The 27,302-nt window shown below is 43.9% G+C and overlaps 2 protein-coding genes across 2 annotated transcripts in view; both read left to right on the top strand.

Moving 5' to 3' along the window:
• gig2p (grass carp reovirus (GCRV)-induced gene 2p) overlaps positions 1–27,302 on the top strand; it is a 359,050-nt gene that overhangs the window by 27,224 nt on the left and 304,524 nt on the right. The gene's annotated exons all lie outside the window — the stretch shown is intronic.
• arrdc3a (arrestin domain containing 3a) lies at positions 216–9,207 on the top strand. The gene is made up of 8 exons (XM_071927476.2): positions 216–721; positions 3,048–3,129; positions 3,365–3,512; positions 4,025–4,127; positions 4,343–4,599; positions 5,385–5,541; positions 5,646–5,788; positions 6,046–9,207. The coding sequence occupies exons 1-8, from the start codon at positions 442–444 to the stop codon at positions 6,112–6,114; spliced, it is 1,239 nt and encodes a 412-aa protein (XP_071783577.1). The 5' UTR covers positions 216–441; the 3' UTR covers positions 6,115–9,207.

The raw sequence follows: 27,302 nt of genomic DNA, 5'->3' as shown, positions 1-27,302 counted from the left end.
AAATGACTGGTTAAGATGAACATTTTTTGCAGTGTATCAGCTGTTTGACCAAACTTGTCATCTGGCTCGGTGCCACACTTCTCCCTCTGCCTTGTTCCAGAAGGCGGAAGGAGGGGGCAGTGAAGTCCTGCGCATGCTCCGTAGGTTGTTTTTCACACAGCCCGTAGCTTAAAGTGAGCTGAGCTACAGGAGTTTCCTTGTCTTTGACCGGAGACCAACGCGCAGAGAGGCGGATGATAACAGCATCCATTGCTGTTATTCAGCCTTCACACATCTCAATGAACTGCTCGCAGAGAAACCACTGATCGTGCCTACTGCTTTTTGCAGGGCAGAGATACTGATCAGTGTCTGAATACTGCATCCTTTTTTCTTATGAGATTATTTTTTCATAGACTTTTTTTATTTTGATTTCTAGGTCTCTGTAACCTACTTCTTTCCACCATGGTGCTAGGAAAGGTAAAGAGCTTCACAGTAAGCTACGACTGTCTCAATGACAGCAATGTCCCCGTTTTCTCGAGCGGGGACTCCGTCTCAGGGAGGGTGATCATCGAAGTCACGGGAGAAATCCGCGTGAAATCTCTCAAAATCCACGCAAAAGGATTTGCAAAAGTTCGTTGGACTGAATCGAGAAATGCTGGATCCAACACTGCCTACACGCAAAACTACACAGAAGAAGTGGAATATCTAAATCACAAAGACATCTTGATTGGGCACGAGAGAGGTAAGAGGATAATTATTTCAGTAGAAGTTTTAGAGAAATTGCTTTGGCTGTGAGATGCTCTTTGTACTGGCTGTGGGTCAGGTTGACTGGAAGATGCTGTTGTCCTGTCAGCCTGTAGCAGTGAAATAAATAACAGACCAAATTGAGAATATTGGAGAACTTTAATATTAACCTCGTTGTATTTATGGTGATAGTTGATTGTGGTTTGTGACAGTGGCCGTTTAAAGCTCCATCCTCACTTGTTTGTGTCAAGGTGGCTGAATGAATGACAGCCATAGGGTACACATCATCACTTTCTGTATTTTCATGGAAAAACGCCAATTACAGTCATTTTCGAGACTCGGTGCGCTAAAGAAATAGTTTGCAATGATATCGTTGAAGGTTTGTGTGAGATTTTCATTGTAGAAGGATGCGCATAGGGTGTTTCTTTGTAGCTTTTCTTAAGTTTCCACCCATTGTTCAAAGCGGTTCAATCCTGTTCAGAAAACTGGACCGGGGGAGGGCGGAGCTAAGGGAAAGCACCGTCCTTTCCCTGCGCTCATTGGCTGAGGTGCTCATGTGTAACCAATGACATCATGATCTTGCAGAGAGTGACAGAAAGATTTGCAACTTTTTCTAATTAGGGGAAAAACGCAAAAACACGAGTATACGTTGAATGCATAGGATAAGTATTTAGGGGCACATACAAAAACCTTGAAGGCAGTTTCACAGCTTTCTCAATGAAAAGGTGTAGGGCAGGAGAGCTGCAATGCTGTTCTCTCTGTTTCTATTGCATTTCCACTGAATATATCCCTTGCACATTGTAGGCCCATATGTGCTGTTGTTGTGCAAGATAAAAAACTTCCCATCATAACGTTTAGGGAGCTGCAACTTTGCATTGGTCAGGAGTGAGAAAGGTCCCCTGCAGCAAAAGCTGCGTTGGAAAAGGGAACATTTTCCCCTGCTGTGATAACAAATGACGTTCAGTTTATCCACAGTATGTCAATGATTGATCTGTTATTGAAGAGGTTCGTGCATTTGTATTTGCATTATGTGTGTTCTAGTTGGGGTTTAGCTCATCTCCCGTGTATCGATGAATAGGCAAATAGTGTCTGGTCCTGTAGGCTATTACATGAGACGAGGTAGCAGCTGAGCCAACTGTCATTCTATCCAACTGTCAGGGGATTTTAAGGCAAACTTTTGAAATACTGTGAAAAGGAGAATTAACGTGAGATATGTTTTAATCCACTGGATTGCAATAAATGAATACATAGGCATCCGCTTAACTAAACAAATATCTCGGTTAAACGTTGCTACATGTAGGGAAAACACATCTTGGATTGCAAACATTGCAAAGAGTCGTTACACTACGTCATTATTCACTCGACAAATTTAATCACATAATTTCTTCATCGTTGAAATAACCTTTTCGCCACAAACCTAAAACGATTTTTTTGTAATATTGGGGTCAAGAAAATTATCTAAATTTTCATTCAGCCTTTGTAAGACGATGCATTGGAAAACAGTTGGATGGAGCGAGCAGCTCGTAACCGAGGTGGCGCACAGTGAATACGTAATGAGAGGAGACCGGCTCCGGGAAGCTGCTGAAGCTGCTCGCACCGGTTTAGGCCGGTCTCCTCCTGCTGGAGTCTGCCGTTTGACTGACAGCTCCGCACTTGTTTACCACAAGGCTGCTAAGGGGAGGGATTGCTGAGCTGGCAGAAGCAGACCCGGGCTGTCGACCCAGGCTTTTCAAAATGCACACTCGATGTTATGATGTTATAAATTAAAATTACATACATTTTTCATATCTAACATTTAATGGCCAATTTCACGATGCGTAAGTGCCCCCTCCCCTTGAAAAAACAAGAAGTAACAACGTTTTCCCAGGGAAATAAGATGCAACTTGAGCCCCTTTTTAGTGAGAAATTTTTCTAGATTTAGGATTTTATTGTTGGCCCATTCACAAACCTCATTTTCCCAGCCTAGCTTGTGGATTCCCTAGTGTTTTTCTCCCTATTCCAAAATAGGTCCCCTGTCTCTGTGATGAAATTTTTTGTTCTTATCTACAGCAAAAGGTTATTCGTTTTTGTTCAGTGCAAGACACTTTTGCAAGGGTTTTTGTTTTAGGATCACTCTGTGATATGGTGTGATCTTATAGGCTATTGGTCTGATGCATATTTCTCAGTAGGTACACTTACTTTTTACAGACAAATAGTAAAATCCATCTATTCTCTCTTGTCTCCCCCGCCCTGTGTTTTTGATACGACTTTCAGATGCCTTCGTAGAGCATTTTACCCAGGTATGGTATACATGTGTTTGGAATATTGTCCTCCTTGTCTTTCAGACGATGACAACTCGGAGGAAGGACTCACCACTATCCATTCAGGAAGACATGAGTATGCATTCAGCCTCGAGCTTCCACAGACGTGAGTATCTTAACACGACACTTGAGTAATGAAGCCAGAGACTAAATAGCAGTGTTAGGCCTCTGTATCATTATGCATTCAGCTGTAGCCTGTCTGAGATAGGGGCATGGATATTTGTGATATCAATATTTACAAATTGCAATATTAGCTATGTGTGCTCCCTTCAGTGATGCCGAAGTATGACCTGTTTTTGTTCTCTTTCCCCCTTGTTTCCTTTACTTGTTCTTTCCTGCAGACCTCTGGCTACCTCTTTTGAAGGGAAGCATGGCAGTGTGCGTTATTGGGTAAAGGCAGAACTCCACAGGCCATGGCTCCTACCCATGAAGACCAAGAAGGAATTCACAGTCTTCGAGCACATTGACATCAACACTCCATTATTGCTGGTGAGCTCTTTTTCCCCGTTTTAATAAGTCTTTCTGTTGGCTCAGGCATCCACCAAGTGAGAGTATGTAACTCTAGGCTAATATGACTCAAGTCTAGGCAGCAGTTTTCTAATTATGGGGCAACTTTGGAAAAAATTAGCCGTTTTAATCTCTTGCCGCTTGTTTCCAAATGTATTTACATCTGGGTACAGTTAGTTTAATCTGCCTTATAGTTACAGAAATATGTCACTAGTTTTGGTGAATGACAGTTTAAAGATTAAATGCATAACGTAATATCGCGTGACAGATACTTTGTTTTTGACATGAAGTCAAAATGATGTCTTTATCCTTAGGGTGTTTATATGGAAAAAGCGGTGTCACACTAGTTTTGACTGATGAGCCTCTGGGTGACAGTAGCACAGTACGCCGCACATTTTATCAACCCCAGGGCTTTTAACTGATTTTTGGCGGTGGAGGGGGGATGACGAGGGAAATTCTTCATGAGCTAACATGTCTTTTGTTTTTCCCCTCAGTCACCACAGGCAGGCACGAAAGACAAGACGCTTTGCTGTTGGTTCTGCACCTCAGGTCCTATTTCCTTAAGTGCCAAAATTGAAAGGAAGGGATATACCCCAGGTGAGAATGAAGTCTATTTAATGATAAGTCATTGATTTGTAATGGAACTGATAAACCTTATACCACCAGTCATCAGTTAACCAGTTAATGGAGCTATCACACTCTGCAGATAACTGCACTGATTACTAATTAAGAACTCAGATTATTAACAGAAAAGTATAAATGGCAGTAGAGTAACTCCAAATAACCCCTCTTCTCCCCCCCCACCCCTGTAGGAGAGTCAATCCAGATCTTTGCCGAGATCGAGAACTGCTCTTCCCGCATGGTGGTGCCAAAGGCAGCCATCTACCAGACCCAGACCTTCTATGCCAAAGGGAAGATGAAGGAGGTCAAGCAGCTGGTGGCCAACCTGCGGGGAGAGTCCCTGTCCTCGGGCAAGACGGAGACCTGGAGCGGCAAGATGCTGAAGATCCCACCCGTCTCCCCCTCCATCCTGGACTGCAGCATCATCCGAGTGGAGTACTCCCTCATGGTGAGTAGAATGACGCAGCACCTTGGTGTATTTAAGTGCCCCTCTCTTTCTCTCTTTAATATTGTATCCTTGACTGTGACCAAATACTAGGCCAATATTATATTTGCCCTTTCTATTTGTCTTTCTCTTTCATTTGCCTCTTTCTGTCTAGAGCTCATTGGCACAGCTAAGCAAAATTGCTATTCACATTGATGTTTCTGCCTTCATGACTTAAGTTAAACAGCAGTCAGTTTGCTAGTTCCCTCTTGTCCCTAGTATCACCATTACTTGGTGTCATTATCATTACAGAAGCAAGCTCATATCTCTCCTGGTAAAGGACCTGGCTGACTCAGCCAACCTTGCCAAATCTCTGCCTGGGATTGTACCAGGTGTTATCTCCATACGCTGCTAAGAGCATTAGCCCAGAATATCTGTGGCAACACCTGCCTTGAAGGTGCTAATGACCTCTTTACCTTGTGAACTGGTCGTTTCAGACAGCCAGCCACCAGGCTAGGGCTCTACCTTGCATAAACTAGAGACCTCATGTGACTGACCCACATATTGCAGAACTGCTGCACAACCCATGGCTAGCAAGGCCATGAGTTCTAGAAATCTAAAAGACTTTGATGACCCACTTGTGGAGAGTGGGTGTTGGTGATGAAGGTGTTTCATTCCATGCTAAAAGCTCAACTCCAGAGCTGTGTATCAAGCCAGCCACGGCACATTTAGTCACCTTACTATTTTCAGGTCCCACAGAATGACTTGCATACTCTAACCTCCTGTGGTTTCCTCATGTCTGTGCACAGGTATACGTCGATATCCCCGGGGCGATAAACCTGTCCCTTAATCTGCCCCTGGTCATCGGCACCATCCCTCTCCACCCCTTTGGCTCGCGCACCTCCAGCGTCAGCAGCCAGTGCAGCATGAGCTGGCTGGGCATGGCTCTGCCCGAGAGGCCTGAAGGTAGGTTAACAAGCACAAGGCACTCGCATAGATCTCATGGTTGTGATTCAATTGATATCCGAGTTCCTCTCGAGAATGCTAACCAGCTTGCTCTCCCTCCTCAGCTCCTCCAAGCTATGCAGAAATCGTGACTGAGGAGCAGAGGCAGAGCAGCCTGGACGTCCCTCCAGCCCGTGAGGAGCTGGACGGACCCCTCTTTGCCTACATCCACGAGTTCCGCTTCCAGCCACCTCCTCTGTACTCTGAGGTACGCACCAAATACATGGAGTCATGTAAAAGCATATCTGTATGAGTATGTAGACACTTTAACAATTAGTGTACTATCATAGTGCTGTTCTTTGCATTTAACAAAAGGGGTTTTGGGTATTTATCAAAAGAATTGGCAAAGTCAGAGTCAATTCACAAAGGTATTCGCAAAGTCTTTATCATTCTATTAGATATGAAATGAAATCCGTGATGTGTTCCCATAGCTAAAGCCTCCTTCTTATCCTCTCTCTCCTCCAGATTGATCCCAACCCAGATCATGCCAGCCGCACAGAGGAGCGCAGGCTCGACGCCTGTCCATCACGCTGAGGGTAATCCCGACATTCCCCCGACGAACCCGGGGAACTTCGAAGAACCCGCCTGCAAGGCTCAGCTTTGTTTATTTTTCTCTGGCAACAGCGTTTGCACTACGCTGTCGACGTCGAGAGAAAACAAACAAACAAAGTAACTAACCAACCAACAAACAAAGACTTGGACAAATAACCACGATGCATTGGGTTGGACAAAATTCCTCCTACTTCCCCTCAGTGAGAGAAACAGGAAGTCACTAGTTTGGGGTATCACTTCCTTCCTGTGTCAGCCTGCCGGGGGGGGAGGGGGTGCAGATGAACACACATTCAGTCTGTCAGAAAAGCCCCAGTAGTGGAGACGGCCCTGGTGACAGTATTGACCATGACAATGAAGAGTCACCAGGGCTCGGTCTGCCAAGCTCTTCTTTATCCCTTGATTCTTCCGTACCTATGGCACATAAGGACATGGCTCTTCACACAAAGGGCAGGACTAATCATGTCCAGACTTGAGCAGAATCAAGTAAAGAAAACGGGATGAAGAGAGAAACATGACAACAACAACAACAACAACAACAACGTTCTAACCACCATAGTCTGTATGAATGAAAGTGGTCAGCAGCAGCAGTCAACAACAGAGCAAAGACTAGCCTCCTCCTGCCTCATTTGGGATTTTGTTTTGCACATTTTATTCGTTACTTGAGTTGTGTGGCTCCATTTGATGAGAATTGAAAAAAAAAAATCACTAATAGTTTGGTTTCAGCCTTGTAATGCGCTGGACTAAGAATATGAGACTGCAGGCTTAACTCCTTAGACTCTTTTATTCGCACAACTTTGAGCAACGCAAAGAACAGGATTTGATTTGGAAAAAAAAACAGACTGAAAAGGACAAGAACAATGCACTGAATTTGTTTAAGCTGTTTTAAGGTGTTTCTTTTTCTCCTTATGACATTTCCTCAATGACTTTAAATAACTAGACTGGACTTTTACAACTGCAGCACACTATCTCCACCTGGAAGCTCTTTAAGACGTTGCCTCCTCAGCTCGGATCCAAGTGTGGCTTCCCTCCTCTTGCGTTTAGTCCCGCTTTTCTGTGTCTGTTTTTGTATTTAGCTCCAAACATAGAATGCCTTTCAGCCAATCTTTTTTTTTTTTTTTTTTTGGTTTGTGTTGATGTTGCTCTGGATTTGGACTAGGAGGGTTGCAGACCTGCATTTGCCACTCAAATTGTAGTTGAAGAGCGAAACGTGTGTGTGTATGGGTGACAGGAGGGGTGGTACATTGTTGAGGGGCTTCCCTCACCCTAAGTGCCTGCAGCCCCTCTACTCCTAATCTCAGGACAACTCAGGCTTACATTACTGCCTAAAAAAGCACTGTCTCAGGTGGTCTTCTCACTTGCCAAACAGTTGGGGGAAAAAAAAGAGAAAAACATGTTTCAGTTTTCTTTTAAATTGCACTGTTTAAAATAATGAAGAGGTTTTTTTTTAAATAAGTAAACTACCAAAACAAGAGAGAATAGACATACACAGAGAAGCAAGGCAGCTTTCTGAGACGAATCACATTCCCTTTTTGTCCTGCTGCACTTGCCCAATTCATCCAACCAACAGTTAGATTTACCAGACCAGTGAAGCCAGAATGCTAGAAATAAAAATAAAAAAAGAAAGAAAATGAGAGGAGATGGTATGACTCTGCTTCTGCGGTAAAGGAGCAAACCCAGCACAAGTGACTAGCTGGGGACGTTGCTAAACCTCTGTTCAGACTGGCCAGAACAAGTAGTGTTAGGTTGACATGAGTAATACATTGGTTTTCTAACTCATTCAACACAATAGACCATCTGGAACAGAGGTTTAGCATAGTCAAGAAAAAAAAAAAAAAGATAAGTAGCACTTTTTTGATAAGAAAATAAGAAAAAGAAATAGCATTCGACGGTGAAGGTCTGGGGAAAAACATTTGGTAGTAACCATGTTATTACTAAAGAGAATTTTTAGTCAAGCAGTGTTGTGTAGGACATGAATGCATTATTTAATCTTTTTAAGATTAGTGACAATTTTTTTTTTTTTTTTGAAAGTTTACATTTTAAACGTAGCTGACACAAGTTTGTATGTGTGTTTTGTGTGTGTGCACGCTCTTATCGAGATCCAGCTGGCAACTAAATATACAGCTTCTGACAGTAATCGACGAACTGCAGATTATTAAAGTGATCTTATCTTAGTGGCCTTGACACAGAAAAGACCTGATCATGATTCTTCATTCTTCAGCGTCTACATTAATTACAACCTTATTCTTGTTCTCCTTTCTTTTATTTGTACACGTCTGTATGTTTGAGACCTTTCCATGTTTATTCAAAGGGACAAAAAGGGAAGAGGAAAAAAAAAGTCCTTTGTAAAAGCGAGTGTTTTAAAGAAATGGCGATCCCTGGACAGGCCTCTTTGATCGTGTGTTGGTTTTTTTTCCTAAGCTAATGAGGGTTGACTATTTTTTTTTTCCATGTACTTTTGGGCATTGATATAGTTTGCTTCCTAGTCAAACAACAACATTATTGAGTTAGTCCCGCTGGCCTCTCTGATCACTCTCAGGCCTGGGGGATGGCAGCTGTTGATCAGCACCCTTCCCCCACTGAGAACCACTTAGTTAACATGGGATAGTGGACAAACGGCTTATTCCAAGGCAAAATCACTTTTTACCCTTTGTATGTGTTTGTAATTCTTTGTTTGGACTTTATCTTAGGGAATCTGCATCAAGCTAAACTATAATGAATAAGCTTACAAATTTGTTTCAGGTTGGTCAATTCCATAGTCCATTTGCTTGGGCCTCAGAGTAGTCCAGTGTCAAAGCTAAGCTAAACTCCTGACTTGGTAAAGACAGGAGCTGAAATGTTCAGAAAAATAATGAACTGGGAGGTGGGATCTGATACGTTTTAGAAACAAAGTGCAATATCACTCATTTGAATTTTCTTCATTCTCCATTTGTATGTCCTGTTTATTTTTCTTTTTTTCGTCTTTAGTTTTGTTGATCATGACGATGTATAGATATTCTATGAATATATGTTCTGAATGATTTAACCTTTTGTCTAGTTCTTCCTTTGATTTGAATAAACTTTTGTTCTAAATTAAAACGGCCTGTGACTTCTTTTGTGCATAAGATGAAACATAGGTACACATATACATGCGCATGTATAAATAAATACATGAACTTAAATGCATACATGTACATATACATAATCATTTTTGTATTGTAGGAGCCCCATCATATACAGTTGTTGCTAAATGGTTAATAGAATTACAACAAAACATACCTTTGAAAAACAAACATGGGTTTAAAATGAAGTTGCAACAGATTAATGATTAACTTATTGCTTAAACCTGAGAGAAATCTGTTTTATTTGGGTCATGGCAGCCCTAGTTTAAAAGCACACAAGCTTCCACTATGTTGGACCCAAACCATCTTCTAAAAACTAGTACAACAGCGCCCCTAGAGGCTGTACAAAAACCTGTACCTAGCTTTGCTGCAGTCAGTTGCATGATAATGGGCCCCTAAGGGCTCATACTGAGTGATATCCAACACAAACGGAATGATACCTAAGAGTCCTACTTTTGCCCTAAATGGATACAGATAGCATTCACTAATGCACCAGTTACCTTCAAAGTTTGTCCCACTGTTAGAGTGTGTGTCAGTTTTCACTTCCACAAACTGAATTCTTCTTGAACAGAAATCCTTTTTGTCAAATCTGTTTTGTCCCTAAAATTCAAACACATGCATCACAGGAGAATCAGGATTCAATTCACTGGTCTTTACTGACCAAAGGTTCCAAGGGCAACTCCTATGTTTACTTAAAGGAGTGAGCAATATAGACATATGCTGTCTATTTTTGGAGATAGAGTGGGGATATTCTCATCTGGTGGACTGTGCGGGGTCGAGGGTCATTGCTAGGCTGAGGCTATCGCACTGGGCAGACTCAAAATGATATCTAAGGTGCAGGACATGCCGACGCCACGGACATGGACTGGATTTACGCAACAAGCTCCACCCTTCGGGGGGTCTGCAGGGGTCATGACCTCTGTAAGGGTCAGGGGTTAACTGGGGATTGCTCAGGTCAGAACAGGCTAGGCATCGCCAGACAGAAAAGCCACACTTACTTCTGGCTCTGCTTAAATAGCCTTTATGTGAACCAGACCACTTCTCTTTTGACTGAGAGTGAATCAAATCATTTAACCAGAATTTTACTGTTTGTGACAAGCTTATTTGGGTTTACTGACCTAGGAGAATATTTAGTTTCTTGGTAGGCTACGGATAGTGTCCCTCAAATTAGAAGTGTCCTAAATATACAGAAAAACAACTTGTTTTGTCATGTTTGCCACTGAAAACCTATGAAAGGTATATAAAACTGATGCTAAATATGATCCAAAGTTTTATTAAATAATTAATAAAAATAATGGAAATAATTATTTTGTTGTTGCACCTGTTGCTGCAGATGTGCACATGCATGAGATCTTCTAGTCTAGCAGACACCCCACTCTGTAATCTGGAATAGAAGGATATGTGTCTTCTCCTTGTTGATCTTTGCTTAGGTATAGAAGAACAAGGGTTATTTGTATGTCATTGTGTAAACATCAACACACATATATGTCAGTCTTAATGCAGAGTAAGTTAAAAATCAACCACACAGACAATCACAGACTGTATTTTTGGACAGATATGTGAGTGAGGAGTCACTGCAGCCCTCTCTAGGAACAGCCGCTGACACCTGATACGGGCGGATGGTTACAAGGCAAGTTGGCCACAGCCACAGGTTGGCATACAGCAAAACACATGATTTAGGAGTCGGCACGAGACTTCTATCTGCTTTCAGCTTCAAACAGTGTCTCTAACCACATTTTCATAGCTTAGACTTTAATCTCTATTGATCTCCAATACATAATGTTCAGGATAGCTGTTGTTGAGGCTGGGCTTTTTTCCCATCATCCATTATGTTGCACAATGTCCTTTTTACTCCTACGCCTTATTTGCACAAATGTGTCATGCCATTGTAAAGTTGGTCAAGTTCAACCCAAAGTGAGTAATTATTTTATGGTCATATTTAGAAGTTGTGCTTTAGTTTAAGTCTATTGTCACAAGATTTTGATATGTATTGCCTAAGTCCTTTTGGTTTGGTTTGTTTCAAGTTAAAGTCAATATTTAACTTGCATAGGTTGCAACTTTCCATCGTTTAAATCAGGCTGCTCTCAGTCTGGTGACAGTTTGTGTACACATGACCTATTTATAATGTTGGACCAGTCCGTGACGTTGCTAATCTACGAATTTCCCTCGTAGAGAATCGATTTTCGTATTACGTCAGCCCAATTTTATAATAATTGATTTGTTGGAAAATATGAGCATGGACGCATAGAGGAGGTCAGCAAATCATATCATTCCAAAACTGAATAAATATATTGCATGTCCCATATGTCAAGCTGGAATGGAATGTACAGAATGATATCTGAACAATATCAAGGTTGTCTTATTTCTGTTGGATAACTGAACTTGGCAGTTTTTGACATGTAAATGTCTTCTGTGTCACATAAGCCTGTCTCTTTTTATCTTACTGCTGAGTGCTATGGGAAGAAGAAACTATTTTCTGCATACACAATCCTATCATGTTAAAAGTTATGTCACATCCAACAGTTGATGGCACTGTCACTAAAACCTTGACAGCTAATCAACTTTACTTGATTTTTTAATAAATTATCTCTTTGTCTGAGTATCAGTGATGACTCAGCAGCCCACGCAGCTTTGACCAAGCACTTCAGTGTCCCTTTGTCCCCCACCGTCCTCCCCTCAGTCCCCCTGGTCCCTTTGACATTTGTGGGCCCGGGCCTTTGTGGGTGTATGACCCCTGGGGCTGGAATAAAGGAGGAGAGGATTATTGCGGGAGAGCATAGGTGGGGCAGTGTGTACGTATGTGTGTGTGTGCGTGCGTATGTGTGTGGGGTGAGAGTGTTGATTAGCAAGTGCTGACGCTACACAGGCCTCAGCTGTTTCCTCTCACTGGCTAATCCCGCTACCCAGAAGCCCCTGTGATCCAGAGGTTCTCGGCAGCGTGCTGTGACCAGGCACGTTCGGCACGGACGGAGAGCGGCCTGTACGCCGGCTTGCCAGTGCCACATCATCACTGTGACATAATAGAAATGCACACACACATCTCTGCAGCGAGGCACGGTGATGGTGCAAGCCCACGCATTCCTCAGAACAATGCAGCAACTGAAACTCCAGGTGTTAGAAGGGAGAGCGATATGATACGATTTAAATGAGCTGATTAATTTTTTAGTCAAAGTGATAACTTTTTTCCAGATTGCGGCAATGGAATGAATGTAAGGAATTCTGTTTTTGTAATTGCTGTTTTGTAAATGCCAGGGAATTATACTGAAGTGCATTTGCAAGTTCCAGGAATTAATTATGTCTTATTGTTTGGCTGGCATTAGAAAATCGCAGTACATAATAATTGCATGCTAATTCAGTCCCATAAAACATGTTGTCCTCGGTGCAAACATTGATAACAGTGATTCATTCGTTTGGCAGCTAAAGGCCAAGCAGTAGACATAACCAAGTCAAACAGCCTGACCCTTTAAAGTGGCAGTCTGCCCTCAACAGCCTGAATAATTGACAGAATGGGACTACTGTTTGGTTATGATTAACAAACATGTTCACATTTGCCTCTAAGTCCTGCTGTTTTGCGTCAGGACGATTATCAGGACATGATCTTCACTGACCAAACCAAGTTTATTAGCTGAGAAGTTACATCCTGTATGAAGAAACTATTTCCTCACCAGTCATGAACATCTTTCACCATCCCTTAAGCACATACGCACATGCCGACGCACACACAAGCACACACACACAAGCACACACACACACACACACACACACACGCGCACACACACACACACACACACACACACACACACACACACACACACACACACACACACACGACTCCATTTTAAACAGCAGCAGTGCAGCAGCCAGCTCTCCATCTGTCCTGAGTACAGACTTTCTCTGTTTTTCTCATTGGACACAAAGAGAGGGACAGAGATAGAGCTAGAGATAGACTGATGGGGAGGGAGGGGGGAGGGGGGAGGGGGGGAGGGGGGAGGGGGGGGGGCAATGTTCCGTTCCCTTTTTCAAGTGCTTTTCTCTTCATGATCTTTCACAGCGGCCGGTTCATTCCAGTTTGAAGCGCTTCAACGCAACCACTGGGGCTGCAGCTTTTTCGTTATTAAAACTGGCCTCAGAGCTGACAGATAGACAGGGAGTGAATTTTGCCGACCTTGCCAGGAACAAGTTGTTTACCTCCATTGAATACACCATATTGGACAGCTGAAGTAGAGAATGGCTGACCGTGACACAGAGCAGGGCCCAACTTATTTTTGCCTGCTCTGAAACATACATTAAGAAGAGCTTCTTCTCTCTCTGCCTCCAACACATCCACCACTTTCACTGCAAAAAACGGTTTAAATGCATATGAATACATGCGTGTCCACAGCAGCTGCTGTACAGCTGTTGTAGGCCGAACACATATCTCTTACATATTATTGGCAGTCGTTAGAGTTTCTTGGCTAACATGGTCCCTCCATAAAAGACAGATGCCAGAGTCTTCTTCTAATCTCAGCGGTGACTCCCAGAGTCTGTCCTCACCTCACTGATGTGTCATGTCTGCTGTGTAATGTATGGAAACCTGATGTGTTCGTTTTCAAGAAAGAATGGAATGTGCTATGGCTAACTTTAGCTGTAGGGTAATGGGGTTGATATACGGACTGAGCATAATTCATGATGAAGGTGCTAATTGCTAGTCCTTTTAAATAACCTCAGTAGGGCTGTATGGGCCGTTGTGTCTCACTGAGTGCAGGATGGACAGGAACTCGATAGCCAGAGTGACAGTGTGCTATGTTCCCATGCCAGGACTCTCATCCCTGCCATACCAAAGTCCCAGCATGGTCAGCATTCCACCTCCAGCCCCCTCTCCCCTCCACACACACACACACACACACACACACACACTCCAGTCCACTGGCATGTCTGCAACTCTTAGACAGCACCAGAAGTTCAAGACCTTGCTGCTACTACTGCTGAGTGCAGTCCTGCGCAGTTTGCAACTCGTTTTTCCCCCACCATGGAGCTGGCAATGGCCAAAATAGAAGTGGTTAAAGGGAGGGCTCAGGTTCAAGGCAACGTAAGCTATTGGAAAGTGTCATTTGAACAGCAAAGAGAAATACTGTATGTACAGAATGGGTCTGAAATCCATCTTGACAGGCCTGATCTATAAATTCACTGGTGAGACACATGATGAAATGTTGAGTGAATCAAGCTCTAAGTGTCATAACCAGGCCCTCAGACTAGTACACACACACACACACACACACACACACACACAGGGCTCAGTACACAGCCGAGAATGATGTCAGTTTTGACGTTTGTTGTTTGCAGATTAGCAGTATAATGATTTCTGTTATGCAGGCTGCTAGGGATTAGGAAGCCTATTGCTGTGGGTTGCGTAGGTAGGATGTCAGCCGTGCTCCACTCCATATTGCTCACAGCCAGCAGAGGTAAACAACAGGCTTTGTCAGGCCCGATTCTATTTCCTTAAAATCATGTCAGAGCCAAGGCACCAGGAAAAAGTCACCCAGAGTTCAGTTTTGACACGGCAGATTGCGTTTGGACAGATGCCTCCCTCTCTCTCGCACTCCTCCCCTCTTTGCTTCTTTCCGTTGCTTGCAATCTGCGGCATCTCGGTGCATCCATATTGTTCCCGCCTCTGACAGTTTCCATCTTAACTCTCACCTCAACACCAGATGTGTTTGAGAAACTTTGCAGAAACCACAGCTGCTTTGATGGTTACGGACGACTACTCCGCAGGGACAGGAGATGTTATTTCTTATCATAACCATGTCAAAAAGACTGATGACTGCTGTGTGGCACACACCGAAAGAAAGCCCGCGAGGTGCTGATCACTGGCACAAAAATCTCACATGAAAGAAGAAAGAATTGCAGACTCTAGCTCCATATGCATAATGTGGAGTTTCGGTGTGCAAAGCTTTTTTCCTCAGTCAAAAACACTGATGACTTCAGTTCTTAGCGGCAAACCTCAAATGACATGCACCCAAGGAGAAAAACAAAGTCAGCCTGACATTACCGACATGGCTCCTATGTGCAAAATGTACCACACAACATAAAGTACCTTAGTATACCCCGCAACTCATATTACTGCGTTCCCTCGCCATGGTGGGCAATGCTGGGTGCTCTGCTCTATTCTGAGAGCTAGAGGGGAGGAAGGGGCGATATGGCTATCTACACCGCTGACACCCTACCTCTCCTGTTATGTCACCGGGGATTTGCACCCTAATCTCCAAGATGACTTTTTCAGTGGGTGGAATTCCATAGTAACCCCAAAAAAGAAAAGAAAAGAAATGCACCCATACAAACTGCAAAGAGGAATGACACTGGAAACTGATCAGTGGGAGAGGTCTGCAGTTGCACAATGAATACCTTGTTAAGTGCCTCATCGATTATATGTCTGCATTAATAGCTGAGGGTTAACTTTAATGGTACAACTGTATGCTATGGCTTAAGGGTCCAACAGTAGTGTATCTCTAATCCCCTTCACTAATTCATTAGACTTGGGGGGAAAGCTGTATCTGAAAGGTTAAAGCAAGCATAAGTGTAAATCTTTAATATATTTGTGGCACATACAGTAGGATATGCAATGACAAGGCATCTAGTCGTGCAGGACTATGCAATGGCGACCTTGATGTGCTTTTTATACGGCTGCCTCCCCAAAATCCTCAGTCACCTTATGTTCTGTTTTAAGAGCAAGAGAGGCTGAGTTGAGGAGTGCTGTTTCACCACTTGTCTTATTTTATCCTGCTGGTCCCTGGTGGAAGTCACTCACTTTCCTTTTTTAGCCATGGCTGACTCATAGCACAGGCCCCATCCCCCCTCCAGCTCGCTTGCAAAGTCCCAGCTCAGCTTGAAGCCAGTCTCTCTTTCACTCTCTCTCCCTCTCTCTCTCTCTCTCTCTCTCTCTCTCTCTCTGCCTGATCAGATTCTCCTGAGTCACAGAGAGCCTTGACACCCCGCTCTAACCCCTCCCTCCCAGCTCTGCCCACACTAACCCCCTCTATGCGTCTCTTTCCTGAAAAACAACAGGTGCAGCAGGGCCCAGCACAAGGCTGTCTGCCTGTCTGGTTGGCTGTGTGTCCAAGCCTCCCGGTCACTCCTCGCTGTTATTTCACCCCTCTCCCTCCAAGCAGCCAATCTGTCACCCTTCCACACTGTCTCGCACCTCTCTCCCCCCCCCCCCCCCCCCCCCCCTCCCCTCTCTCCGCCCATCCCTCTACTACTATCTCTGCACTTGTTTCACCTCTGCCTCCACACCCCTCCTCTAATCTTTCCCCCCTAATGCCTGCCGCTCTCCTCCCCACTGGATACACATTCTTTCCAGTCAAATTATACTGTCCTCCTCGATCGCGCCCACCCAGCACAGAGCTTAACCAAGGGGATCACATTCTATTTCAAAAATAGCTTGATTAATTTCATTTTTTGAATATAATCTTTCCCCCCCTCCTCCCCTCCCCCTCCACCTCTCGCTCTTTACACCCCCTTTTCTCTCTCTTTCCCTCCCCCCTCTGTCTCTCTCTCTCTGCTCTGGGTGCAGACTGAGAAAAATGCATCAGCTCTGTGCAACCAAACAGCTCATGCAAATCCTCTCTCTTTTTCCTCTTTATCTCTCTCTCTCTCTCTCTGTTTCTATGCCTGTCTGTCCCTCTCTCTCTCTCTCTCTCCCTCGCTCTGGATCTGCCCAGCTTCCCTGTGGCAGATGGTTTAGTTATAGTTAGAGTGGGATGAAAGGGACGACTCACGTGGACGACTAACCCAATTCCCTGTTTTTCCCCCCCCCTCTGCTAGAGATTCCTGGCACTCCACAATAGTCTTTCCAAGCCAGTGTCTGCACACCGCCTCACCAAGCATCTGGTATTTCTCGCCACTTCGATTCCCCTTGAGGTGGCATGCTAAATTCACGCTTTATAAATATGACATGGTACAGCACAGGTCTTAATGTGTTTCAGTACTCATTTGGGATTTGCCGTTATTGTTATTTGAAGAGGGGGTAAATAATACAAGCATCCTGCATGTCTACTCTTCCCTGTACACTCTTTCTTCAATACAGTGTGACTTATTGTTTACAATGATAATGATCAGCTCACTAAGTTTCAGCATTCTTAAACAAAGACAACAGCAGCACACTTTGTGGGTCAACCTTTTTGTTTTTTTTGTATGCAGCATATGGTTTGTAGGCCATCTTTGGTGTTGTGTATAGGTTCATCACATGCTCCTCCTCCTCTAACCCAGATCCCTCTGTCTAACACCCTCTAGGTGATAGCCCAATGACTTCCAAAATAGCATGGTGGCCTTATGCACACAGTAAAAACTGGGGTGAGCTGTACAATGCCACTTCAGTGGTGAACGTGTACAGCTTTACAGTCTAGCAGTGGTTTTGTCTGAGGGTTAGTGGTAGGCTATCACTCCGCCAAGGTCTTTTTTCTTATCTATTATGAGAGTATGTCAACTCACCAATTGATAATCCAAAATTAGACATGCTACTTTCTCATCATAAGAAGTGCTAGTTTCTCTTAATGCCTATCATAAGACTGTCAGTACCCAGTGGATGGGTGCTGACGGATTTGAGGCAGTATATTCCCTTGCCCTGTACCATTTGGGTTTATTGTCACACTTGGCCCGTAGATCTGCATTGCACTGTCAAGCCTTTAGCCGCCTTTATGGTGCGGAGAACTCATAAAAACTTCTCTTCGGCCTCGCTCAAAATAGGACTGAGACACTTGTTGTTGATCAGCCTAAATATAAGCTGACATTAAAAATGACCCTGCGGCAGCCTGATTGAAAAGAAATGACAAAAACCTAAAATTGCAGAGAGAAGAGTAATCGAGTTTGCTGTCCCATAACTTGGTGAGCACTAACATCAATAGTCTCTCATTGCTTTCTCATTACGGAGAGAACATTGAAAAGAGGCAAAGTGAAAAAGCATACACAAGCTTTTCGCGAGTTTTCATTAAGAAAACTTTAAGAAAGCTATGGGTGTGTAGACTACCCCCTTGTCCAGTGTGTCCGCAGTCCTCCCATACGATCACAGTTGTTTATTAGCATCTCAAAATAGAGCTCTACCTAAGTGGAGACGTATAATGACCTTTCAGAAAGACTAACACGTCTTTGACAGGAATCAACAAGCCTATCAAATCTTCCCAATAAGGACAAGTAATCCTTACTCTTAAAGAAAAATAAAGCAATTAGGTAAGTACAGGAGACATGGCACTGAGTGAAATGGTTTCTGTGTGTGTGTGTGTGTGTGTGTATGTGAAATATGTGAATAAGTATGTATATGTGGTTTATGGACAGACTATCTGTCCAGCTTCAGCAATAACACCACAAGCAATCCCAGATTCAGATTTTATTGTTTTTTTTTTTTTAAACCAGAATCTGGCTGGTTATAGCACACAACATCCAAAACAATCCAACAACCAATCCAACAACATCTTCCCAACATCTCAGGCGCAGCATTGGCTCACTGCTCACAAGACATTAATATCTTGCCCTACATTCGATGCCAAATATCTCGGGTCTCCATCTCATCTTCCATAATTTTCCATCCATCTGGTCCGGACTGGACTGGCAGGACAATTCTCCCAGACTGTGTTTGCTCCATTTGGGATTCTTGGGGTTAGACTGACATGTAAACAACATCATCGGTCACTCCAGCTGGTGTTGGAGTAGAGCTGAATCCTACAGAATGGATAGGAATGGCCAGGTGGTTGAACAACAAGCACAGGCACACATACACACACACAAACAGTCACGTGCACAGACAGACATACACACACACACACACACACAGTCACGTGCACAGACACAGATATGCACACACACACACATCATTATCAATCTTTGGAGTTGGGTGTCCGTTTGTCCCCTAGTAGCACTCTAAGCTGTGTCCAAATGACAATTTGATGAAAGCCACAAAGTTTATTCATCATAGCAAAGTGAGAGCTGCTGAAATGTTGATGGGATTTGAGATGGCTCTGTTACAGCTAACAGAGCACAGAACAGAACAGTGTTACGTGACAGGTAAACGACCAGGGACACAGGATTTATAACCTTAGAACCGTTTTTTCCACTTGTTGATGAGGCACACGGACATTCTTGAAGCTGCTTCTGCGTTGCATTTTGCCTCAACATGTTTCCCATTTACAAGAGTTGTTATTCAGTCTTTTTCTCCGCAGGCCATATCTGTGACACACAGACAATAAACAGCTTACAGGGAGGGAAAGGAAAAAGGTGGAATTGCAATAAAATTAGGTCAAACTCGTGCCTCGCTCCCGTGCTCGCTGTCACTGGGAACGCCCTCAGTGCCTCTCCTGTTGATTAGGAGAGGATTTTGGGGGAAGGCTGAAGTAACGTCTTCTGTCAGGCGTGTGAGTTCATGGAGCAGGGGTGAGGGAGGAAGGGGAGAGGAGGTGTTATTTGGTTAGTGAGGGGCTTAACTCCTTTCTGGAACTTTCTGAGTCAGGCAGTAGCGGTCAGCGCTGAATCAAACTCTTACTGCGGTGTTTCGTAACATCTGTTATTCACAGATTCTGATTAATGCTACATGATGCTCTTGATGTTGAAGATTCTTTGATGAGATCCCTTCATTTAGTTGCCCTTCCACTCTCAGTTACTCCGTCTCTCCCTCTCAAAAACGATTCAGTTTTTGTCCCTCTCCCTTTCCCCCTCTTTTATCCACTGTCATCCCTCTCTTTGTTCTAACCTCTGTCCCAGTTCCTGTCTTTCTCTTTCTCTCTATTCTCTCCTCTCCTCTCCTCTCCTCTCCTCTCCTCTCCTCTCCTCTCCTCTGAGCGATGAATCAGCACTGAGTCATGAGGGTCCTGTCCGGGGGGGCGTGTCTAACTGCTTCAGCTGAGCGAGGCCAGCCAATAGGAAGCGAGGGGATGGACCACACCCTTGCAGTTCCACCCCTACTGCTTTGCATTCCAACATGTGAGCGCATGCGCAGGCGCACACACATGTTCTCCGTAGGTCATGTCAGTTTCCCCGTCCACATGGTATGAATTTGGGAAAGAGCTACTAAGTGTTTGTTCTCTATTTTTGAGGGAACAGCCTCCCTAACTCTGCAGTACACTGTTGCACTGTTCCATTTCAATTATTACTGCATCTTCATGGTCACTTTGTCGCCATTTTCTGTGACATTTGAAGTCATATTGTAACTGGATATCAGATTTAAAGAATGCTCTCTCTCTCTCTCCCTTTCGCCATCTTCCATAAGAGAAGAAAACACAACACAGTACACAAGAGTCACTTTGGGACAAGGGCGGCCCGGTCCGGTCTGCTCCAGTTCTGTGACTCACTTTAATCATCTGGAACGGTTGCCCTAAAAAAATAAATAAAAAAAGAAAAGAAATAAAAGGCCTCTCTCATCTCATCAAACTGACTCAGTATTTGGCAGCCGATCTCCTTTCCCTCCAAACGAGGAGAGGCCGGTTTTGCAGCAGTCGGGGCTGCAAAGGGCTTCGTTCAACGTCATTTGTGCGCTGAGTAGACGGGGAGGAATGTATTACACATAGCAACGCAATCCTCCCCTGACCCCTTCACTCTGCTCTCACCATGTGCTCCACTGCTGCACGTTTCCCGCTCCTTTTCACAGCCAACCCTATGGAGAATATGAAGCAAAGTTTAGTGTCGTTCTATTGTACCGGCACATGTCAGCTAAAATATCAGATATGGACGATATATGGGACCAATGTGGAATTCACTTTGGTATTTAATATTATGTATGTGCTATTGTTCGTTTTTTGTTCTTATAACAGTAGTATGATCGTTTACATCTTATGTCTTAGGATTCATTTAGATATTATTAATGATAAAATGCCCTTTGAAATAGGCTACACTAGAAAAGTATCTTTGAACTTATTTTGTGGTTGTTTGGGACTAGGAACAATATTGGAAAAACGCTCACCCCTGTTCTCTCTTTCACTCAAGCAGAAAAAAAAAAGAAAAAAAAATGGTTGTGTAATTGTCTACATTTTGAAGAGGTGAGGCATGATGTGATTTTGAAGCCAATTTCAAGGCTATTTGCTCCGATGCAGCAGAGCAAAGCCAGAGGAAACCAGCTGAAGCCTGAACCATTCTTTGTTCCTGCAGAGGAGTTAGAGCCATGTGATTGTTTCTTATGAAGTGTTGCCAGATATACATTCTGATCTATGAGACACGGTTATCCCCTGAGACAACTCTCCGAGCAGACACATAGATCATGTGGGAAAATATCATGGTCAATGTATTTGAGTTAGCGTTTCATTGTGCCATGCGCTTAATGTCTTTTTCGATGACGATTTGGTAAGCTTGAGCTCTATAGTACAAATCTAAAGGTCCAAATTATCTTGAGGCCTTAATCTTCAAATATCGAGGCCTTTAACCTTGAGGAGTCGGACATTATAAATCTACATAATGGCTCAAAAGAGGTCTTTGAATATAGAAGCACATTCTCATGATGAGGCAGTGTCACCCTGATGTATAATAAGGCAATTAAGTCTCAACCTTGCCACATAGTCCATGCCCAGAGAGTTAAATAGTCCTCAGCCAAGTTCAGATGAGCTGCCACACACTGGTGATTTATTTGGAAAAGATTTATCCACGCTGTAATCCAGGTTGGTGTGTGACTGCTTTTTGAGCAAAACAGTAACACCACCAACGGAAAGGACATGAACCAAAAATAACCTTAACACAATTTGATAATGATTAGTCAGACAAATATCAGTCCATGTGATGACTTATTACTCAGGAAAAAAAACAGTCCAACACTTCCCTACATGACAAAGTTCATTCACGCATTTTAATGTATTCAGTGCTCGAGGGGTGTTGCTGTGCAGTTAATGAGCTGTGATGTGCCTGTTGAATGCTATGAGGAGTTTGGGAATTGACAAAACCACTTTTCAGACTAAGCATGCCGGTCAGTGAAAAATGAATATGAATTGGCCCCAATGCTGCTTGTAATCTGGCCCATGTCTAATTGATGCTAGGACCACAGTCTGTGTGTGGTCCCCTCTTTTGTTCTCCACGCTTGTCAATATGTGACAACAGGTGGTCGCCTGCAATCCCCCTGACCTACGAAGTATGCGGCGTATAAAAAGATCGCATTAGCTCTGAATAAACACTTCCTGGTAAAGATTTTCATGGTACCATCCACAGAATAACATCAAGGTGCGAGATCTGCACCTTGATGAAAGGGATGGATGAAATTCCAATGCCAATTCATTCAAGCATGATGAATTGTACTGACATGTACAGTATATTGTTGATATAATTATATTGTTTTAAAATGTCTGCTCAAACAAGGACAAAAGGTATGAGACCAGGAATTCAATTTAAGGGTAAAGTGTGTTATCACCTAATTAGGCGTCTCTATTCTTGCTCTTTAGCCTAATTTTCTCAGGAGGTCACTGTGTGCAGAGTGTGGACGCTCTTACATCAGAGCATGTGGCTAGAGGGAAAGTCATGGGAATGGGTGAAGACTGAGAGACGATATTAAATTTAAACGGGAAGGGCATTCAGTGGCATCTGCCCTATTCATATTTCTCATTATCTTTATCAAAATTATACTTGTCTGTCTGTACTGGTGTGATCAGAGGTCTTTCCTTGTCAAAAATCTCTCATCTGATCTCTGCCAGAAAGTAAGTGAAGTATTTTTTTTGAAGCATTTTTTACAGTACAAAAATACTATCCTCAGGAGTTTCTTATACATATATACAGTATATGGATATTATGATTTCCCATCTACAGCATCAAGTAAGCTTTCTCTCTCTCTCTCTTTCCCCCCATAGTGACTCCATTGTTCCTGGTTGGTCAGCCAGCTAACCAGCCACCAACCCTCATGTCCCAAAGGGCCTGACTTGCATTTGACATTTCATCGTCTACACACAACAATGACTGATATTGTTCCCGTATGCAGCTAGAACCTGACTGGGCCGGTTATTCTGCCTCATGCCATGTTGTTGCTGTTGCTGCTGGTGGTGTTGACTGCAGCCGAGCGCTGCTGGATCAAACCAGTCGAGTCTGGCTGAGCGCGCACAGAGGACCCAGTGTGTGACTCGATGACTGTGTCTCTCTGATGTGTCACTTCCTGTGGTTTGGAAAGGTCACGTGACCTCTCTCCGCTGAGGTCACCGCCGCTCGGTTTCTCTCTGTATCGCTCCACTCCGGCAACTTTCTCCCCACTTCCTTCCTCTCCCGCTCGCTCCTTGTCCCGCTGCTATCCCGTCCAGCGGCTTATTATCAGAGAATGAGAGGAAGGCTGGTTTGTGGCTGGTTGAGAATATATGCTAATAGAACCGCCACATGCTGCATAGTAATATCTACCCTCAAGATAGCCCACATTTTCCCCACGTTCTACTTACAGTGTGGTATTTTACAGTATGTTCTCATCAGCAGGGTCAGAAAGTACTCTTTCAATCCAGGAAAACCCCATTTACCACTGATTTGGGTGGCTAGTCTATTCATGATACACATTGTTATATGATTTTATTTTGAAATGAAGCAAACTGGACTGAGCTGAATTGAAATGAGGCTATTAAACATAGTGACTCGGGTGGCTGGTAACAGAAAAAATATGTGATGTCTTTTGAAAGAATTCTTAAAAGACTTCTCATGTAAAACTGGAAATTCTGCCTCTATATAATGGCAATGATGATGATGATACTGGAGATGATGATAATGTTATTTGCAACAATTATGAAGTTGATAAGATGATGATGATGATGATGATGATGATGATGATGATGATGAATGTGGTTGTGGTGGTTTAATAGCCACGCTCCAGACAGGATGACAGGAGGGCAGCTATCTCTCCTTCACATGTACTCAGCTACCACAGCAGAAGTGACTGCTGGGTGATAAGCAAAAACTGGTCTGAGCCGGCTTGATGACCGCTGCAAGCCAGAGAGAGAGAGGGAGAGAGAGAGCGCGTGCAAGAGAGAGAGAGAGAGAGAGAGAGAGAGAAGTTTGCGACTCAGTTTACTCCTTGCCACAGATAGTTGGCGACATTGAAATACTTTATCAAGGCTCTGCTTGTCATCTGCTATTTTACAGCACAGACGCACACGCGCATGCACACACCCACATTTGCATACATGCACTAACAGTCACACACACGGACACACACACACGCACATATGCACACACATGCACACAAAAATCCACACATTCTCTGGCACATATGCATATCGCACACATGCACACACTCACACTCAATATACACACATACACACTTTACATGGAGGGTAAAAGGGCATAACTTAAAAGCGGGTGTGGTGGTGGTGACAGCGCAGCTTGCAAATGCCAGTCCTATGTACTTGACCCGTATTGGATACACTGTACCGCTGCTTGCAATCTAAACAACAAGACTAAAGCGAGCCAAACCGCAATTACAATGCACAAATGCCAAAAAGCTAATAAAGGTACATTATCAATCTAAATGTTGGACAAGCCTTTTATGCTTCGAAAGCTTTGTTGGTACAAAGCTTTGCCGTACAAAAGCTCACCACTCACTGGGGATAAAAGGATAACTGAGTAGTTTCAGAGGGAGCTCTGACTGACAATGGTTGGTGACTGTCGGTAAGGTCAGCGTCTGCAGCAAAACAACTCATCTGCCTGCCAGACGTGGCGACTATTTCGGGCCGCTGGAGGGGTTAAAAATATAAGCCAACCAGGAGTCTGCGGTTTCCAGTGTGAGGGTCAACTTTCAAGCACACATACGTATAGATATCAACACTCATGCACATGAATAACTGATTTGCACACGTACTCATATGCACGTGCACACGCATAAATACTGCTTACTGTTACATGCACAAAGACACTGATACGTTATGCTTTTGTGTGCACTGCACTCACATATGCACATATGACACACACATATGCATGGACACACATAAACGTACATACAGTACATACGGGCACAGACACAAACGCAGAGGGGAGAGTCTGTTAATCCTGCCAACGAGACAGCGTAGTGTGAACAAGACAGCCAGACATTTGCAGACATGATATGTCTTCTGCTTTTGCCTACATGCAACCTGCATTCACCCCCTCCTCCCCCCTTCAGCCACGTCAGCTGGCCCACCTCAGCCAGTGTAGCATTTCACTTGCAGAATCAGAATTCATAGAGCGGCTACAGCCTGCTGTGTCCACTATAATGAGTCTCTCGTATGAAAAAAAAAAGAACATTTACAAGCCAGCCAAAGGAAAGTCCTTCTTGGCCTCTCTTCTCAGAGACCAACAGAGATTTACTACAGGCTGATTTATAAGGCTTCAGTCAAGACTGCTCTGCTACAGCTACACTCCTACTGTCAACTCCATTCAATAACCCACTCACTTCAATGAACGTGCTGCATTGATCTACGATTTCTATTTCTGTGGCTCAAGACATCCCGTTTCCTCCTGCGCTCCTGGCTGCACCTCCACAAGGCTCTCTTTTAATCTCCCTGACCTTTGGAGTCGGTGGACGGAAAGAGTCAAAAGGTCACGTTATCTGACAAGGGTGTCACCAGCTTCAAATAAAAACTGAGCGAATGTCGGACCCCCCTGGAAAACGTCAGGCATCCAACTGCCCAGGTGCAGCTCATCTATAAAAATAAATTAGCCCTCATAGCCGGGTACAGAGCCACTGAAAAATCCTCTCGTGTGTTTAGAATGTGTGTGTCCAAGCAAAGTGAATCGGTCTGGATTGAAGTGGTTTGAGTCTCCTTGTGTATGAAAGGGGCTTTACAAATCAAGCTATTGAGCGCTTTGACTGATTTCTTGTGGAGAGCTCTGCCAGACTGTACTTGAAACAGCAAGAAAAGCGACTGATTTCTCCTTTTTGCACTAATAACTCAAATAGATCGCTTGAACACCCGCTCCTTTGCATGTGCGTAATGGACACACACACGTTCCCCATTCCCCTCATCCTTTGGGACGGGCCCAAAGACAGAGTAATCCAAAGTTGAAGTCTCTCATATACTTATTTCATATACTTTCCTATACATACCATATTTGGCTGGAGAAGGCCAAAGTCATCATGTAATCCCCCAAGAATAAACACACACTCAAGTGTTTTTCAAGTGGTGACACCACTGGTGCTGCTGTAGCCACCTGATACACACCGCGACTTGTCGGTGATGTCAGACACACTAGTGTAGCTGCGATGAGCGGGGGGTGTAATTGACCGTGGATGACAAGTCGGTCTAGCACCTAAGCTGCTTTGGCTTCTCGAGGTGAAGACAGAGAGATGCGGGCTCAGATCTCAATATAGAAAAGGTCATCATTAGCCATCCTCATGAGTGGCAACGCACTGTGTGCACAAACACAGTCTCACACATGCAAAGGCACATAATGACAGACAGACAAACCTCAGATGAGTTTAAAAACATATGCACAGACAGGCATATAGAAACAGAGCTAGAGATAGGAAGAAAGATAGGAAGATAAACAGTTAAATAAGGCAGACAGTTACACACACACTCCCCTCCCCACCCCCATTTAAACACCTTCATCCTCCAGCGTCTGTGCACCACAGGTGAGTCACTCTGTCCTCTCTCCTGACATCTGAGCGCGCCTGAATGAAGCTTCTGCTGACTCTGTGTCCCACCTTTTTCGCTCGGCGGTCTGGTTCAGGGAAAGCTGACAGGAGCATGGGGAATGTAACGGGAGTACAAGGGCCGTGTGCGTAGTACACAGGATCACAAATGCTTACCAGGAGCGCAAATCATCCACGCTGAATTCTGTGGTCGTAAATGTAGGAAGAGAGTGTAGTGCTTGCTCAGCGGTCTCTCTGGGAACCGAATGCCTTTGGGTCGAGTCTCTGTGCTTGCTCTACTGAGCAAGATAACAAGCTCTAGTAGTATGGTGAAAAGGAAATAACCCTTTAATTGTGCTGTTGGACCTCTAACTCTCCTATGAGTCACATTACACTGAGAGAATAAGCTTATCATAGCCATGTTGCTGTTTTGAGGTACAGTATGTATGCATGACAGAGAAAGAGGGGGAGAGCGAATGCATACGTACATACATGCTTATGTGTGTGTGTGTGTGTGTGTGTGTGTGTGAGATGTACTGTATGTCTGTATCTGTCTCATC

The sequence above is a fragment of the Centroberyx gerrardi genome, chromosome 8, assembly GCF_048128805.1.
Source record: "Centroberyx gerrardi isolate f3 chromosome 8, fCenGer3.hap1.cur.20231027, whole genome shotgun sequence".
In the NCBI taxonomy this organism is placed as follows: Eukaryota; Metazoa; Chordata; class Actinopteri; order Beryciformes; family Berycidae; genus Centroberyx; species Centroberyx gerrardi.
This window is presented reverse-complemented; position numbering and strand designations above follow the sequence as displayed.